At 37.4% G+C, this 16,058-nt stretch overlaps 1 protein-coding gene across 1 annotated transcript; it reads right to left on the reverse strand.

Annotated features, from left to right (window-relative positions):
• Positions 1–261: 261 nt before the first annotated feature.
• Ufd4 (ubiquitin fusion-degradation 4-like) lies at positions 262–14,850 on the reverse strand. The gene is given in 23 exon segments (XM_018462684.1): positions 262–650; positions 837–1,891; positions 1,998–2,568; positions 2,669–2,913; positions 2,996–3,211; positions 4,248–4,406; positions 4,553–4,812; positions 5,096–5,296; positions 6,107–6,314; positions 6,438–6,695; positions 6,809–7,095; positions 7,186–8,092; positions 8,174–8,727; positions 8,822–9,088; positions 9,308–9,343; positions 9,663–9,841; positions 9,843–10,051; positions 11,410–12,469; positions 12,549–12,889; positions 12,992–13,226; positions 13,316–13,455; positions 13,969–14,017; positions 14,661–14,850. Coding segments are annotated over 21 exon segments (7,671 nt in total). The 5' UTR covers positions 13,969–14,017; positions 14,661–14,850; the 3' UTR covers positions 262–367.
• Between the last annotated feature and the right edge of the window lie 1,208 nt (positions 14,851–16,058).

Genomic DNA, 16,058 nt, shown 5'->3' on the forward strand with positions numbered 1-16,058 from the left:
GTATCTGAGAAAAGAAAAGGATAGAAAAAAGAACAAGAATATGTGAAATCACTTTTTATCTAAATTAAGAAATAAAATATAGAGGCGAAACAAAAAAGACCAAAGAAACATCTTTAAACATTTTAGACACATTTTTGCTATCTGTTTATACTAATTCGTACCAGAAAAATAAAATTATCAAATTACAACAAAGGCCGTACATCTGTTCTTGCACGCACGCACGCACGCACGCACGCACGCACGCACACACACACACACACACACACATATACACACACACACACACATACCTATCTCGATCTGTTAAGTATAATTTTTTCCCCGCATAATTTATGACTAATTTGAATCTTGAGATAAGAGAATAAATTTAATTCAAGTGAAACCCTCTTTCTCGGGTAGCAGCCAACAGCCTTTCTCTCAGAATTTCTTCAGTAGGATATTCTGGTAATTTTAAGTAATGAACACAGGTATTAACAGAAGGATAACCACCAGAACCAGCGTCCACTTTCCGTACGACAGTCAATCTGGGGTGTAAATTACATAAACCACCTGGAGGTAGAGCCGAACAACCGGTGGCAAATTGTAAGAATGCTTTTCTTTCAGATCCAGTTAATGATAACAGTACGTTGACAAATCTTTGGAAACCAGGGCTAAAAAAAATAGCATTAAATGAAATAATAGAAGATTAATGCTATGTCTATCATGTAAGTCCATTTAATTATCTATATCTATTTTTATGAATAATGCAGATTTGCATAGACTTTGCTCGTAATAAATTTATTATAAAAAATAAGTTGCGATATCATAGAGTACAACGTATCAACGATATGTCTTACCTTTCCTTTGTGTATCCTAATTTTGGCTCGGTATAATTGAGCAAATCTTCTCTCGTCCATTGTGGATTCTGTTCTCCACAAAGCATTGCTCTCATTTCATCTGGACTAAAGACATGGAGCTTTTCCATTGGAAAGACTTTTGAGAAGCCCGATTTGAACGCTTCGAGTTGTCTATAAATTCCTTGGTTAAGGCAGTAATTGATCGTAAGATTTGCATATTCTTTTGCGTTTTCTCTTGTCACTGTGATATCCAAACCACCTTCCATCAATTCCACTTGATCATGTTGAAAAACTTTCGAACTTGGTGAATACGTCATGGTTAATACTAAATCCTCGATAGCCACTGAAGTGCCCGATGAATGAGTAATATACAATGATGTTTCTTCGTCAGCGGAGTTTGGACCATCAGAAAAAGTTCTATCACGCTTCGTGATCGCGTTTTGTATTTCTCTTAGAAATTCTCCCCTTACAGGATCTACCTCGACAAGATCTTCTATGTCTAATAAACCGGCGTACCACGGGCAAGGTTCTAATGAAGAGTACACAGCATCGTTTTCTCCTTCTTCCGATATAAAGCTACTTGACATACTAGACGACATACTTTCCTGCGTAACACCGGTAAGACCGATCTTTTCATTGACATTGTTCGAGATATCACCACGGCACATTAATTTTAAAAATGGACGGGATAACGGTAAATCTACTAATCTATTGTCCTGAAGAACTTTTGCCAAGAAGACTCCTAGGAACCAGAAATATCGAACAGCACGATCGCAGCATGCAGAATCTTGCGGTAATGGGGCTGGGAACAAGCCGCTGGCTCGCGTTACGTAATATCCCGCAGGCCGAATCTTCTCTCCAGAAATACATGTTTGCTCTTCGTTTAAGATCCGAGTTGCATTATCGTCGGTGGTGTCATCGCATAACCAAAGACTCAAGTCTTTGCGTTGCAATTCCGCTGCAACTAGTGCAAAAAATTCCAAGGTAGGTCCAAGACCGGTGCCCTCTTCTCCTACGAACGCTACCTCGAGTATACTCTTGCGACTTGCGTGCACCTATGAATAAAAGACAAAATAAATAAATAAATGTACGTTGATGCGTATTTTTATATTGTTTCATGGTTGTAGCTGCAATTTTCTTTCTTTTTTTTTTCCTTTATACCTTTAACACCTGTTCCGCCCAATCTAACAGCTTTTCTCCTCTCGGTACACTAACTCTTTCGTGCTTAAGCCTGCCGACACGAAATTCATGACTATCGTCACGCCGTGGACTTAGACCAGGTGCCCTTTGTCTTTCAAGAATCGCATCTCGCTGCGTTTGTAACCATACGATAGACCGTGAAGCACCAAAAGCGGTACAACTGAAATAAAGTCGTCTTGTTTCGAAAGGCAGCAAAAATGGACAGCTTCGCGCGAGCTCTTCACACCAATTGGGCAGTGCACCAGCGGCCAAAGCCAGCGGATCCTGAATTTGTTGTACGATTTTGTTCGTGATTTTTTTAGATGTAAAGTCATCTGGATGAAGCCAGTAAGTTGTATCATTCGACTCGTCCTGCTCTGCCGAGATACCTTCGTCCCGAATAGTGCCCAAGACAAATACGTGTCTTAAGAGTTGCAGAACATCTTCGACAGTGCACGCGTTTGTGTTCTGCGTCGGATTACGAGAGTATAATGTTACGATCGGCGTTGCTCTGCCAGACGATTCCTCGTCTCTGGCTTCTTTATATATTATTCTACATGGAAAAATAAGACGGAAAGGCTCAATTAAATAATAATTTGCTAATTTCTTGATTTAAAGATATAATGTAAAATCAATTAAATTCAAATCATTACGTGTAAGTTGGTTCCCATATTCTTTTTAATTTCTCTTGACGACTGCCCAATTCGGTTAACTGCATCAGTTCTTGGACCGCTTGAAAAATACTAGCGTGCGAATCTGAAAGTGATATCTCGACATCCGGTATACCCGGGAATCCAGGTCCTTTCAACGATAAAGAAAGTCTAGGCATAGGCAATGATCCTATGCGACTGTTAACTTGCGTCTCGCTACCAGGAGGGGGAACTTCCAAATCAGTTGTCTGTCGTAAAAATACCTCAGAATGATGCAACTTAAAAAAAAATTAGCGTATCTAATTTATTACTTACTAATACATTACTTACTTGATTAATGTTAGTTCGGCCAGGACGTGGATCAAAAGCAGGAATAAGAGCAGAAAACTGACGCTTCAATACAAACTCATCGTCCCATGCACGTCTCTTGCTACTCTGTGGTGCCTCTTCTTCCATGAATGCTGCCAAGAGATTACGACTTACCATTACTTCTTCGTATTCACCTTCACAACCGTCACCTTCTTCTTCATTCTCTTCATCTTCTTCCTAAGATAATATAATGACGATTATACGTTTCATCATGTATACATTTTTTACAACATTTTTTATGACAATTTTTTACACGTTAATAAATACAGTTTCGATCTTGATCTAAACCACAGTGTTAGAAGTATAGGTGGTCCGACTTTTTCATATGCAGTCCTGTGATTATTTTGGGTCAGTTAGCGCTTTCGTTACTAGGTGGCGTCGTAGTTTCGAATGAAAAGGTAAGAAAAGACGTGAGAAAAAGATAAATGACACAAATAGCGTTGATAGCGCGCTCCTCGAATGCAGCCTCGTAACGTTGGAGTTTGTATGATTCGGCATGTGGTGTAAGGTGTTAACAATTACCGGGTTCGATTTACAGAAAAAGCATAAACATTTTATATGCGAACAGCGGTTCGAAAAGAGTGACATTAAAGATACAGCAATAATAAAGTATAAGAATGGATAAATATTAATAAATATTGCTGCGGTGTTGAAAATATAAGCTATACATAGGCTGCGTTCCATTTAATGCTCACAACACTTGAGGAATCATTTTATCTTTGTTGTTTATCAAATGTTAAATAAGGACAAACAATGCTCGTGTACGCTGAGAGCGTTAAGTGGAACGCAACTACTGCTGCACAATGAGAGCGAGTGAAACGATGAATAATACTTGACTCTCACACACTCTCAGGTGGAAGTCTTTCAAATTATCCCAAAATAATCACAGCTTGAGGTGAGTCGGACCACCTATACTTCACACCGTGATCTAGGCATACTAGTATGTTGTCGAGGTCATAGCCCAATCGTACCATTTGATAACACAATGATTTCTAAAGTGAGTTGTTCAATTTTGTAGACGCATTCTTCGACCAATCAGATTGATTCAATTTTTCCGTAATGAAAATATCAAGATGTCAACAGAAAATCATAATATAACAAATCATGTGCAATCAAGTTTTTAAAAAGATCGAGTCTAATTGAGTTGAAAACAGAATAAAATCTGTGAATTATTTCAGATACAACTCTTAATGAAATGAAATGCTGCAATTACTTCTTGATCATTTTCTTCATTATCTTCTTCCTCTTCTAAGACACCGTCTTCGTCATCTTCTAATTCAGTCAAAAGCGTTGGTCCACCGGTAGTACGACCTCCACCAGTGCTAGAAGTTGCTACACCTCCGCAGGATTCCAAGAAATCTTCAAGACTGACCTGGAACCATGAATATTTGCACATTGCATCATAAGGTAAAACCAAATCTTACACCTTCTTTCAAATAAACAATCTTTGCGAAAGTAAATTTCAATGGGACACATTAGTTATTAATAAAAAAAAGGTTATTCAAATGATAATTTTACCTGCTCGCTATCGCTACTTGTACTAGTTAGAGACATAGTAAGCGCTTGTCCCAAACCAGGTCCAGTTGTTGTAGTAACACCACTACCAGCTACTTGTCCGCTACTTGTCAGACTTGGATAACTTTGTGCCGTGCTAAGTAAACCACCAGGAAAATTGGGACTGAGTGCCAATCGTACGAGACTAGATACAGAATTTGGCCCTCGAATTGGATTACAATTCGTATTAGAATTTGAAGCGAGATGCTGTCCGCCCGCAGGTCCTAGAAATTTTTTGCCTTTTTTTTTGTTTCTTGTAAGAATTATTTGCTATGAAAGAGATGTAATGTGCTACAAAGAGATAAATTATCATCCTCCTAATGTAACTAAATATAATCAAAGAGATAGCTTTATGTAAGCATTTCGCAAAAATTCAGCATATGTGTAAAGATGTTGATGGTTTAATGATAATAATAATTAATAATAAAAAATAAAATACAAATGTATAATGATAAGATGATAACAAATATAATTTCGCCGCTTGTAATTACTTAATTTGGAACTAACCTAATGTTCGTCTTCGCGCCATTGCAGCAAAAGTTTCCAACAAACCAGTAGCAGCTGTTGATTCCAAGGTATTGTTAGCATCGGAACAAGCGAGATTAGGCACAGATACCGACATGGGATTGGTAACCACAACAGGACAACCACCCGTTGTATTTTGCGTAGACGAGCTAGCTTCTTTCTCTCGAGTACAGTCTTTAGCAACTAATTCGAAGGAAATGTACGGAATTTTTACATACGCTATCAGTATGATCACGAGGGAAGGAAATCAATGTTCGATCACTGATTAAAATGCGGTCGTATATTTACCGCATACAAACAAGAGAGGTATTTAAATGATGTATAGTTACGGACGATCTGATTGATATGTCTGATTTAAATATAAGCGTTACAGTGCTAAAATAAGTAATCTATTGAAAGGTATATCAAAACAAGTTATCATCTATAAAATTTAACAAACAGACTCACAATCTTAAAAATAAAAATGAACAATCCGTTCAAGGCTAATAAGAGTCAAGACTGATGAAGATGCTAACGATTAAATTATAATACTATTAATTACTTTTCATTGTGCGAAATCTTCTTTATTTTGAATGTTTCGGTTCTCTTTGGAGTTCTCTTCAGCAATATTACAGATCTTAACTCATTTTCATTAAACCTTCAGTTAAACGTGAGTCACTAACAGGTTCCCAATTGCAGTGGATTTGATTTGCAAAAGATATAGAGTTAAAGACAAGTCGAACTAATAAAGAAAACCATGTCAAAGTAACTCACCTCAAACGGGAAGCTCAACATGTCAATAAAGCTTTGGAAGTTTAGATTAACAAATAGAAGTAAACTAATTTTTAAATATTTCAACAATTTTTACCGTTTTAGCCATATTAATAGACCATATTAAAATTTCTAAAAAGTAATTAATGGTATTATAATTTAATCGTTGGTACCTTCATCGGCCTTGACTCTTATTAGCCTTGAACGGATTGTTTATTTTAATTTTATCATCTATACACATACCATCCGTGATCCCAGTAGGATGATGTCTCGGTACAGATTTAATCCTCAAGTTTTCATCTGACTCGCCAGAAACGCTGATTCTAACAGGAACTAAACCAAGCAGCTCACCACTCAGAAAACTGTTAGTATTGTTGCGCAATCTGTCAGCACCTTCTCTCATACGATCCAAAACTTCAGCGGTTTCCAAACTCAGTAAACCTCCACTAGCCTATGTGTATAATATGTAGCGCATATTAATTTATCATATAAACTATGATATCTCAGAGAAAGTAAGACAAGAAAGATATTACTTTCAAACAGCAACAACAACAACCATAATTTCACAATTCACCTTGTTTCCTCGCACAGTAGCAAAAAGTGGTTTCGAGCTTGACGCTCGGTTACTGGTGCTATTAACGGGACAGTCCGTATTGAGAGTGAGGCTCTCGACGATAGTAGCTAGATCGCTAGTAACAGTTGTATCTGGTCTGGGATGCAATACAACTGAAAGTTCGCTCGTCGAGTTTGCCCCACTCTCACCAGTTACGGCAACCACTGCTTCCGCACGGGCTACCGACAACACACTCTCGGCTATCGACTCGGCAGCTTGCTGGTCGTCGCAAAATTAGAATTACATCAATATTTTTGAATACGTAGCCTCTCATAGCGACATAAAGCTTTTCATAATTTAGTAAACGCATGTGACTGATAAATAAATTTTACCTTTGCAGCTAGATTATCCGCACTCGCAGCTTGATCTGTAGAAGCTACCGAACCACGCATAGCGGTATCGGTACAATCGGGTAAACTAGGAGTGCTGTTTGATTTTCGACCCGTTAAAACTCCTCCACCACTCTTACATTTTGTCGTGTTGTCTGTATCCAGACCAGTGCCGACTAATCTGAGATCGTACTTTCCTTCGGCACCCATTCTATACGAATTCGATCCACCATGATCCCATGTTACGTCTATCCATCCATTATGTAATTCTCCCGTAACTGTGCCTTCACCTATATTAAAATCAGTTCCAGCGTTACGTTCCTGTATCAGTTAGTACATGGCGATGAAATTATTATACTCGTGGTACTCGTGGCACATACCTGGTGGTACACCATCCTGATCTCTCCACTTCCAATCTAGACCTCTAGCCACTCGAACTCCTGGAACTAAATGTTTAAGAACTTGCATCTTGATAAATCTTCTCTGCTTCCGTACACCGGCTTCTGCTTCCTTGGCTGCACGGCCTAAATCTTCGCACACTCCAGTAACTTCCCCATAAACCTCAAAACCAGACACAGAGAGATAATGCGTCTGTCCTGAAGCATTCTTACCAATTTGCTGTAGACGTAAATGTCGCCAGCCTTGCGTCTCTTCATTCGGTGGCTCCAACGTCCAAGTAGATGTACTACCTGGTTCATTCAAGGAACAATCGTCTACATGAGCATATAACGTTACCCAGGTAATTCCATCCTTTGACGCTTGAAACATCCAATTCCTCAATGCACTTCTACCATATCCCCTCGCGTGTCTCAAGGTATAAGCGCTCGGAATAATCCAAACTCCAAGATCTATCGAAAACCATGCCCGTTTGTCGTCGTTGGTGTGACAATTTAATGCCGATGGATCACGGCTGAGTATATCCTCAAGATGACCGTACGGAAGGTTTCGTCCGTCGCTCGACGTAACGACAACCAATCCATATTGCCCCGGGTTTACCCATTCGGAACAAGTTTTAGCATTTGTTCCAATCCAATATAATAAGCCATTTTCGTCGAAGTCATGCTGATACTTGAACGTTATTCTATTTTCTTCCTTTAATCTTTTCACGAAAGCAAATGTAGACCTATCGTGATCATGCCACTGCTTAGCCACCATTTTTAACAAATGGTTCTCCAATTGTTGTATCGTACTTAATGGTTCCATCTTTAAGCTGCGACCAGATCTATCTATTAACGCGCTCTCGCTAGAAGCTTTTTCCAGTCGAAAGCGTAATCTCCTCGTCAAAATCTACAAAATGTAACAAAATACACACATAAGAAACACAGTGCAAGAGAAGTTTACGTTATCGATATGCATACACATTGTTACCTGTAAACCGTAGCCAGATCCGGGCGTGTCATACAGATATACGGGTAATTTTTCTATTGATTCCAACACCGAAATCAACTTATGGACTAAAATCTTGGCCGAGTTAAGTTCTTTATTTGTGTCTTTTGTTTGGAAGCAACTCTTGAATGCAGTTATCCTTTGTATCCTAAGTTTGGTCGCTCTCAATGTTGGGGGCGAAGGTCCAGGAGGTGCAGCCAACAAAGCAAGCAACGCTTGTACAAGACCACTGGAGTGCAACTCATATGCGGAAACTCGACCCTCTTCATTCAATAATACTTTAAGTTGTTCTAACGCAGTTTGTAGTATGTTGCGCCATTCCCGACTCCCAGATTGTTGCTTTTGGGATGCTTTTTCTATTTGATTAACAATGGCACCGAGCTTAGCAACTACACCGCGTGGTTGAGCTTGAGCTGCTTTAAAGTAACGTTCATATATCTCTTGCGCTTGTACTTTAACTTTCTGCTTAATCGCTTCGATCTTCGATCTTAATCTTTTCCCTCTTTTACCAGTCCAACCTGCTGCAAATTCTGGACCTATAAAATGTAAATTATGAGAAATAATCGTGAGACCTTAAGGATTTTAACATTAATAGTATTACGCTGATATAATGAGATACTCCTCTAATACCTAAGCTTGTTTCCGCTGTAAAGGAATGCTTAGTACCTCTGTTTGATTCAAAAATAAAACCTGGTAAGTCTTCTCTTAAAATGGTTGCTTGTTGTTGACCATCACTATTATGTATACATAATTCGCTTTCCTTTCTACTGGATAATGCCCAATTTCCTACGACCAGGCGTGTAGTACCAGGCCGAGAGAGCACAGGTTGACTTACAAAATTCACTTTTAACTGACTACGCGCTCTTTGCAATTTTTCCAAAAATTCACCACGATTTTCTGCAACGTACGGACATATCGTGTGATGATTTATCTGGCTTGATAATAATTTCAAGATATGAAAGAGAATGGGATGTATGCCATTACATTATAAGAAGAAAGTAAAGAAAGAAAAGTTATGTTAAATATTTTTGTATCGCGCGTTTGTAGAATGTACTAAAAGAGATAATAAGTATAATGTGCGAGTTATTACACGAGTTAAACACGTATGTGACCTACCTTCAGTTGTAAGTGACTCTGTGTTCCTCCCCTTTCCTGTAGGCAGTTAGTAAAACCAGTTATTTTTTACATAGTTCCCCTAACGAAAGTTAATTACAAATGGAAAATGTAACGTATGAAGTAATGTTGAGAGAAAAATATATTCGTTTGTCATTAATGACGAAAAGTAATAAAGAAAATGATAATAGTAGGATGAAAAATATGAAAAATGGTGCGAGATTGATATTACTTTTGCAAATATAAGATCAAGCGTACGTGCAGTGTGTGTGTGTGTGTGTGTGTGTGTGTGTGTGTGTGTGTTTGTGTGTGTGTGTGTTTGCGTTTGCACATAGGCGGATAGTTTATGTATGCTCACCCGATGTATCTGTTCCACCTTCCGGACTTCCGCTAGAGTACATAGTTGCCAGTTTGCCATCAAGGATAAATCTAAACCATCCATTACTTCCGTTCGATAGTTCTAAAGCCGCCGCATCTGACCATATGTAAAGACAATCACGTCCTCTACATATGCACCAATCTCTCCAGTGATACGCAAAAAAATTCTTTCGCATCTTCCATTCTTTGTTCTTCTCCCAATTGATTCGATTCCGCTTCTGGCTCAGGCGTAGTTTCTTGTGGCCCGGCTAAAGTGGCAACTTTTGAAAATACTCCTAAACGTGCGAAATGTTCTAAGAATTCATCTTTGCCTTTAATCATCAGATCCTGTATCATTTGCAGAACGATCAAATGACCGTCCTCATCTTCCTGTTAATATATTAAAAAACACAAGTTTTTAAATAGTTTAATTAAAATATGAAAAGCGTAAACAAAAGATAATAATAAAAATTATCAGAAACATAAAAGGACAAAAATAAATGTGACGTCATATAATTCACTTTTATTATAAAAATTAAGAGAACTGCAGTCTACTTTGCAAAGCTGCAGAACATAATAGATGTAGTAAACGATTATTCTTCTTTCTTAATCCCTTCAAACCTGATTTTATCAAAATTGTGTTTAAAAAAATTTTTTTTAATTCAATTCATGCACACTTTAATAAATAATCCATAATAAACAATTAATTTTTTTCAAAATTTTTGACCATTTTTCTAACATATACATTATTATGTACATGAGCTCTCAAATGTTGATAAAATTAAATAATTTCAATGGATAATATTTGATGTACTGTCTTCATATTTGATGTACATTACAATATATGCATGGTCCGAAGGGGTTAAATTACATTTCACTGAAATAAACGTAAACACATTTTCAGATCCTATCAACGGTAAACAGGCAGTAGACGAAAGTAGATCTGATAAGTCTTTTTGATAAATTCTTGAGTCTTTGATAAAACTTTTAAGGTATATCTCTTTATTTTTGGCTCCTTCACGATTTCGTCATTAGCTCCCATAAATCTTGTTTTTTTACATTAATATTAATATTAAAGTTTATCGCTTCCACAATTTACTTTAATACTTTTATGAATAGAATAATGAGATGAATCAATTGGTGAAATGAAAATACATAGTTGCTTTAAAAAAAATATGTATGCAAAATGGATACTTTTTTAAATAAGCAACTATGTGTTTTCTTTCCACCAATTGATTCATCTCATTCTTCTGTTCATAAAAGTATTAAAGTACGATTATCAAAAAATTAATAGTTTACGAGTTATTTAACGTTTTACATCAATATGTGCCACAATAAAGTATAAAATATCTTGTAAACTATTGGTTTTGATATCTCTATCTTAATACTTTTATATGCAGAATAATTAGAGGAATCATATTATGTAAAAAAAATTATACAATTCCATTTTTAAAAATGGAGGTGACTCTCATATCTTTTTGACGCCTCCACCTAGAAAAAAGACACCATCACCAAAATAGATCCCCCTTGAAACCATTCCATTTTCATCTGAATCATTTTTTCCTATCATAAAAACCAAGCAAGAATTTCAGATGCTCAAATTAGATGGGACACCCTGTAAATGCGCTCTTTCTTTAATGATCTTTCCAATACTAGTCCATAAATATGACATAATATCGCTTAATGTATGTAAAAACACAAAACGTTTGTGTCGACAGTAGTTGAATAATTACCATTATTATGCTTACCTCATTATCTAAAACATTGGCAATTACTTCAACGAGCATAGCTCCACATCCCCCAGTTTTATCAGAGCCACAAGTTTCTATAAGCAATTCTGGCTGGATGTAATGCACCATTTTTCTAATTAAACTTAAGCTCGCTTTCCTAACACTTGGTAACATAGTCGACTGAAAAGTTGCACAAAACACGGGCAATAATCTTTTTAGATAAACAGGTGCCATTTCAGGATCTCCCTTAGGCTCCGTGAATTCTTCCACTTCTGTCTCAAGTTTCCTATGTTCTTGACTCGGCGGTAACATCCATTCTCCAGGCGATTGTAAAATAGCTGCAACTTCTCTATGTCCTTCATCGACGCGTTCTCTGGCTTTATCCAAAGGTGTTTTACCATCCTCGTCTCTTAAATCAGGATTGGCACCGTGCCTAAGTAGAACTTTGGCGATAGCTGGTCTTCCGAAACAAGCCGCGTAATGTAAACTGGACGATCGTTGACCTTTATTAACGTCTGCTCCTCTATCGCACAAGAATTCAACCATTTCTTGCGTACCGAATGCCGAGGCCCAATTGAGTAAAGTTTGCCCAACGTCGTCCATAAAGTTAACTTCAATTCCTCCTGTATCAATCGCCTCTATCAACGCGTCCGTATCTTTCGAGCGTATACAATCGATTAATTGTCTGTGTGACTTTTCTCCAGCGCTATCCAAACGTCTCAGTCTTGGCAGCAAGGGACCAGATGGACCACCGGTAGTGCTACGTCCCAACGCTGATCTTCCCTCAAATAGTAAGACTAGCAAAAGATCAATCAGTCTCATGGAGTCAAGAGCGCATCGTTCGTCTCCTTTTAGTGCCTTTTCTATCGCATCCGGTAATTCTGAACGTAGAAGATCGTGTGTAATGGACGGTGATCCTCTACAAAGTGTTGATAAAAGACTAATTATAGTTGAAACAGAAGCACAAGACTTTGGTTCCGGAGTTGGAACTGTGGTTACGGTACTGGATGACGGAGGTGTCTTTGGATTGCTGCAAGTCGCTGTAGCAGATGTGCCAGGGCCTGCCGCATTTGACAATCTAGAAAATGATTCTCACAAGAAAAGATATAAAACGATTTAGTATGACAATGTATATCATCATACTAAAGATTACATACCGATATAAAAGTTCAGAAACTAATCCATTTGATGCTAATGGTGCGGGATCCGTTCCCCTTCTGGAAAATCTATCCGCCAGTGATGCGAAGCAACGAAGCGCGCCATCGGCAACATGTGCATCTTCGTGTCTGAGTAACACCGATAGAGCCTCAACACAATCGGGTAAAGCTTTATCTTGAGGTTCAACTTTGCCGCATAGTCGAGTAACGACTGCCATCGCCGAGTGCAACGTGTCCCGATGTACGCGCGCTCCATGTTCTCGGATGAAACACAACGCGCAAGGCAGACCACCGGCTTCGAACACGGCACCTGCCTCTCTGGCGCATACAAGTTCTAATACCTGATTTAAAATATGAAAGTGAGATTCCATCAATTTGTCTTATATTCCAGAAATGTAATCCAAGAATTTTACATGGAACTGACTTAATTCAATGTATCGTACCTTTATACATTGCTCTGCCAAGTCTCGACTGACTCTAGAACCGAGTCCAGCACCAGAGAGACGACTACAGATGGCCTTTACAGCACCTTCCATAGCAACCACTCTGCGCGTACATTCTGCGGAGACGTCCAAATAATATGTGATAGCTCGAGCAGTCACTTCGAGCACACTGTCCGGCACTAATTCATCCAAAAAGATTCTGCAAAGCGCTGGGAGAAATGTACGTGGAGGACAGCTGAAAATGTAATGCAAAATATACAACAGGATACATATAAAACTTTTATACATTACACTGTGAACTATATTAGTTACAGTTATTTTTACCATTCAAAGCAACGATCCACATTATCAGACATAAGTAACAGCATACACAATTGTTCTAATGCGATTAATTGCATATCTCTTTCGTCTCCTTGCCCCATACTGAGCCATTCTAACAAAGTCTCAGGATCAACATCTGCCATCTCAAAAAGAAAACACATGATTTTGTATTTTAATTATGCTTGTATCTAAACTTCTATAAGTAATTTGGCATTAAAAATCATTACTTTCAAAAAATTAATTTTTCAACATGTGTATGCAATCTAGTGTAAACTATATTAGATTGATAAAAATTAAGAAACAGCTTGACCATTTTATCTAAACGCTTGACGATTATCCATTTTTCTACAGCTATGTTCCAAAATTCATTGTTGAAAATCTATTGTGTATATAACATAAACTATAGATTTTTAATGCAGGCAGTGAATTTTGAACTTGGAACACAACCAACATGTAATAAAGATTACTAATGAGCTAATATTATATACAACAATCCTTTATAAGTATATAGGTATATAACAGATAGAAATATAAAGCTAAAAAATTATAAATAAATCAAAGTTAAAGAGACTTATTAATTACCATAAATCATTAAAATGTAAAATAAACAATTACATTTCTCTATTGAAAAATGTAATATAATTTTTATTACTTACCTTATACTTTAAACAGCACCAAACGGATTAATTTTTTTATTTCAATACTCTGAAAGTTAAACAGAACACATCATTAAACTATGCACATTGTGTTAACCACTGATGTTGCTATTTAAGAGGAAAAAAAGTAAGCAGGACAAACAAATATCATAAGTACAATGTCATTGTACAAACACAAGTCAATCCTATTCCATTATAATATAAATATGTACAACTAAATATGAAAAAGCAAACTGTAATACTTTACATAATTTTAGGACAATACAAATGTTTGGTAATTTGTTATCGCCTTACTGTTTACTAAGATATTACATATAGAGGGAGTCAGATGCAAATCAAATGTCATTACGAGTTGACAAGTAGCAAGATCGACGAGATTAACAAAAGAAAAATGCGATTATAATACATCAATATACAATGGATAAACACGACTATCACGGTTCAAGCATAATAATTGAAAAACGTCCATTGCTAAGACAATGCGAGATAAAATGATATCCTCAAGGAAACCTAACCGTGCGTACTTGTCCATTTCAAAGAGATAAGAAAGTAATTAAGACAAAGAATATAGCACGATCGAAATAATAATCAATTTCGATAGATTTAATATATTCACACATCATAGGCGCATCAATCGTGTTACACACGCGCAGGCACATACGCTGATACGTACGCCTGTCGTTGGAGCGTACCGTTGTAAAAGACATTCCATTCCTCGTGATAGGTCAACTCGTCATCCTTTTGCAGAAGTGTCGTTTACCACCACGGAAAAAACAGATTGATTATATATATATATTTCATCCGTTAACAACGCGAACTAGATTTTGTGTTAACGGATCGACCATGGATCGACTTAACAAAGCACTTGCACCGTAAGTAATTTTTTCTTTATCGTCGTTACGTTACATATACTCATCGCCATTTACATATGTGATGTGATGTTCATTTTTGATGTAGACTGTGCAGTGTTGCCAGATATTTTTCGTCACGAGTAGCCGAATGGTGGCGCTCAAGTAGCCCAAAGTAGCCAACCACCGACGAGATACTATTAAAGACCGACATCCTTATGCCCGTATCAGACCCTGCACCAATTAGGCCGGAATCAGACTATGCATTGAAGATTGAGATTGAAGATTGAAAAATTCAAATTTGACCAATCGAAACGAAAGGAGCTAAAATTTCTTTGTCCTTATTGGTCAAATTTCAATCTTCAATCTTCAATCTCAATCTTCAATGCATAGTCTGATTCCGGCCTTAGAGTGGGTATAAAGAGAGTGAAAACAATCCTGGTTCTCCTTCCTGATTGGTTCCGCCATTTTACGATTAACTGTTATGCGGGGTCTACAATAGACGTCGTAGCAGTCGTAGGGTCTTAAGTCGTAGAAAATTGACTAATCGCAGTCGAATATGAGAAGTATAATCAACTGTGATTGGTCAATTTTCTACGACTTAAGACCCTACGACTTCTATTGTAGACCCCGCATTAGTTAGAGGAAAACGACGTTAGAAAAAGAAAGGTTAGGATGAGGAATTACGTCATAAATATTTGTCGTAAAATGGCGACTTCCGGTTAATTGGCTTCACTCTCTTTATACCCACTCTAGCGCCAATAAATTGATATCAATAGAAGAAATAAGGAATAAAGAATGATTGAGAAGGAATAAGGAATAAAGAATGACTGAGCGCTCAGTAAGGCCGAAATCAGACTACGCATTGAAGATTGAGATTGAAGATTGAAGATTAAAATTTGACCAATGAGGGCAAAGGAATTTTAGTTCCTATTGTTCTTGGTTAAGTTTCAATCTTTCAATCTCAATCTTCACTGCCTAGTCTGATTCCGACTTTAGTGACAGTGTTGATTACATATTGTTGCATGCTAATATGGCTCTCTGTTTGGTTCATGCACTAGCTTAAGACCATCTCGAATCTTCAGCACCGTCTATGGATTCCGTCCTAAATGTATAAATCAATGGCTGCGTTCAGCAGAACGTTTGTTTTGCAACTGTTGGAAGTTTCCTTCGCGCTAATTGGATCATACTTTTAGATCTAGAAGAATGGTCCTATCTCAGCAGACAATCATAAAACGGTTG

This window comes from Mycetomoellerius zeteki, unplaced genomic scaffold (assembly GCF_001594055.1).
Source record: "Mycetomoellerius zeteki isolate Tzet28-1 unplaced genomic scaffold, Tzet1.0 scaffold145, whole genome shotgun sequence".
Classification (NCBI taxonomy): domain Eukaryota; kingdom Metazoa; phylum Arthropoda; class Insecta; order Hymenoptera; family Formicidae; genus Mycetomoellerius; species Mycetomoellerius zeteki.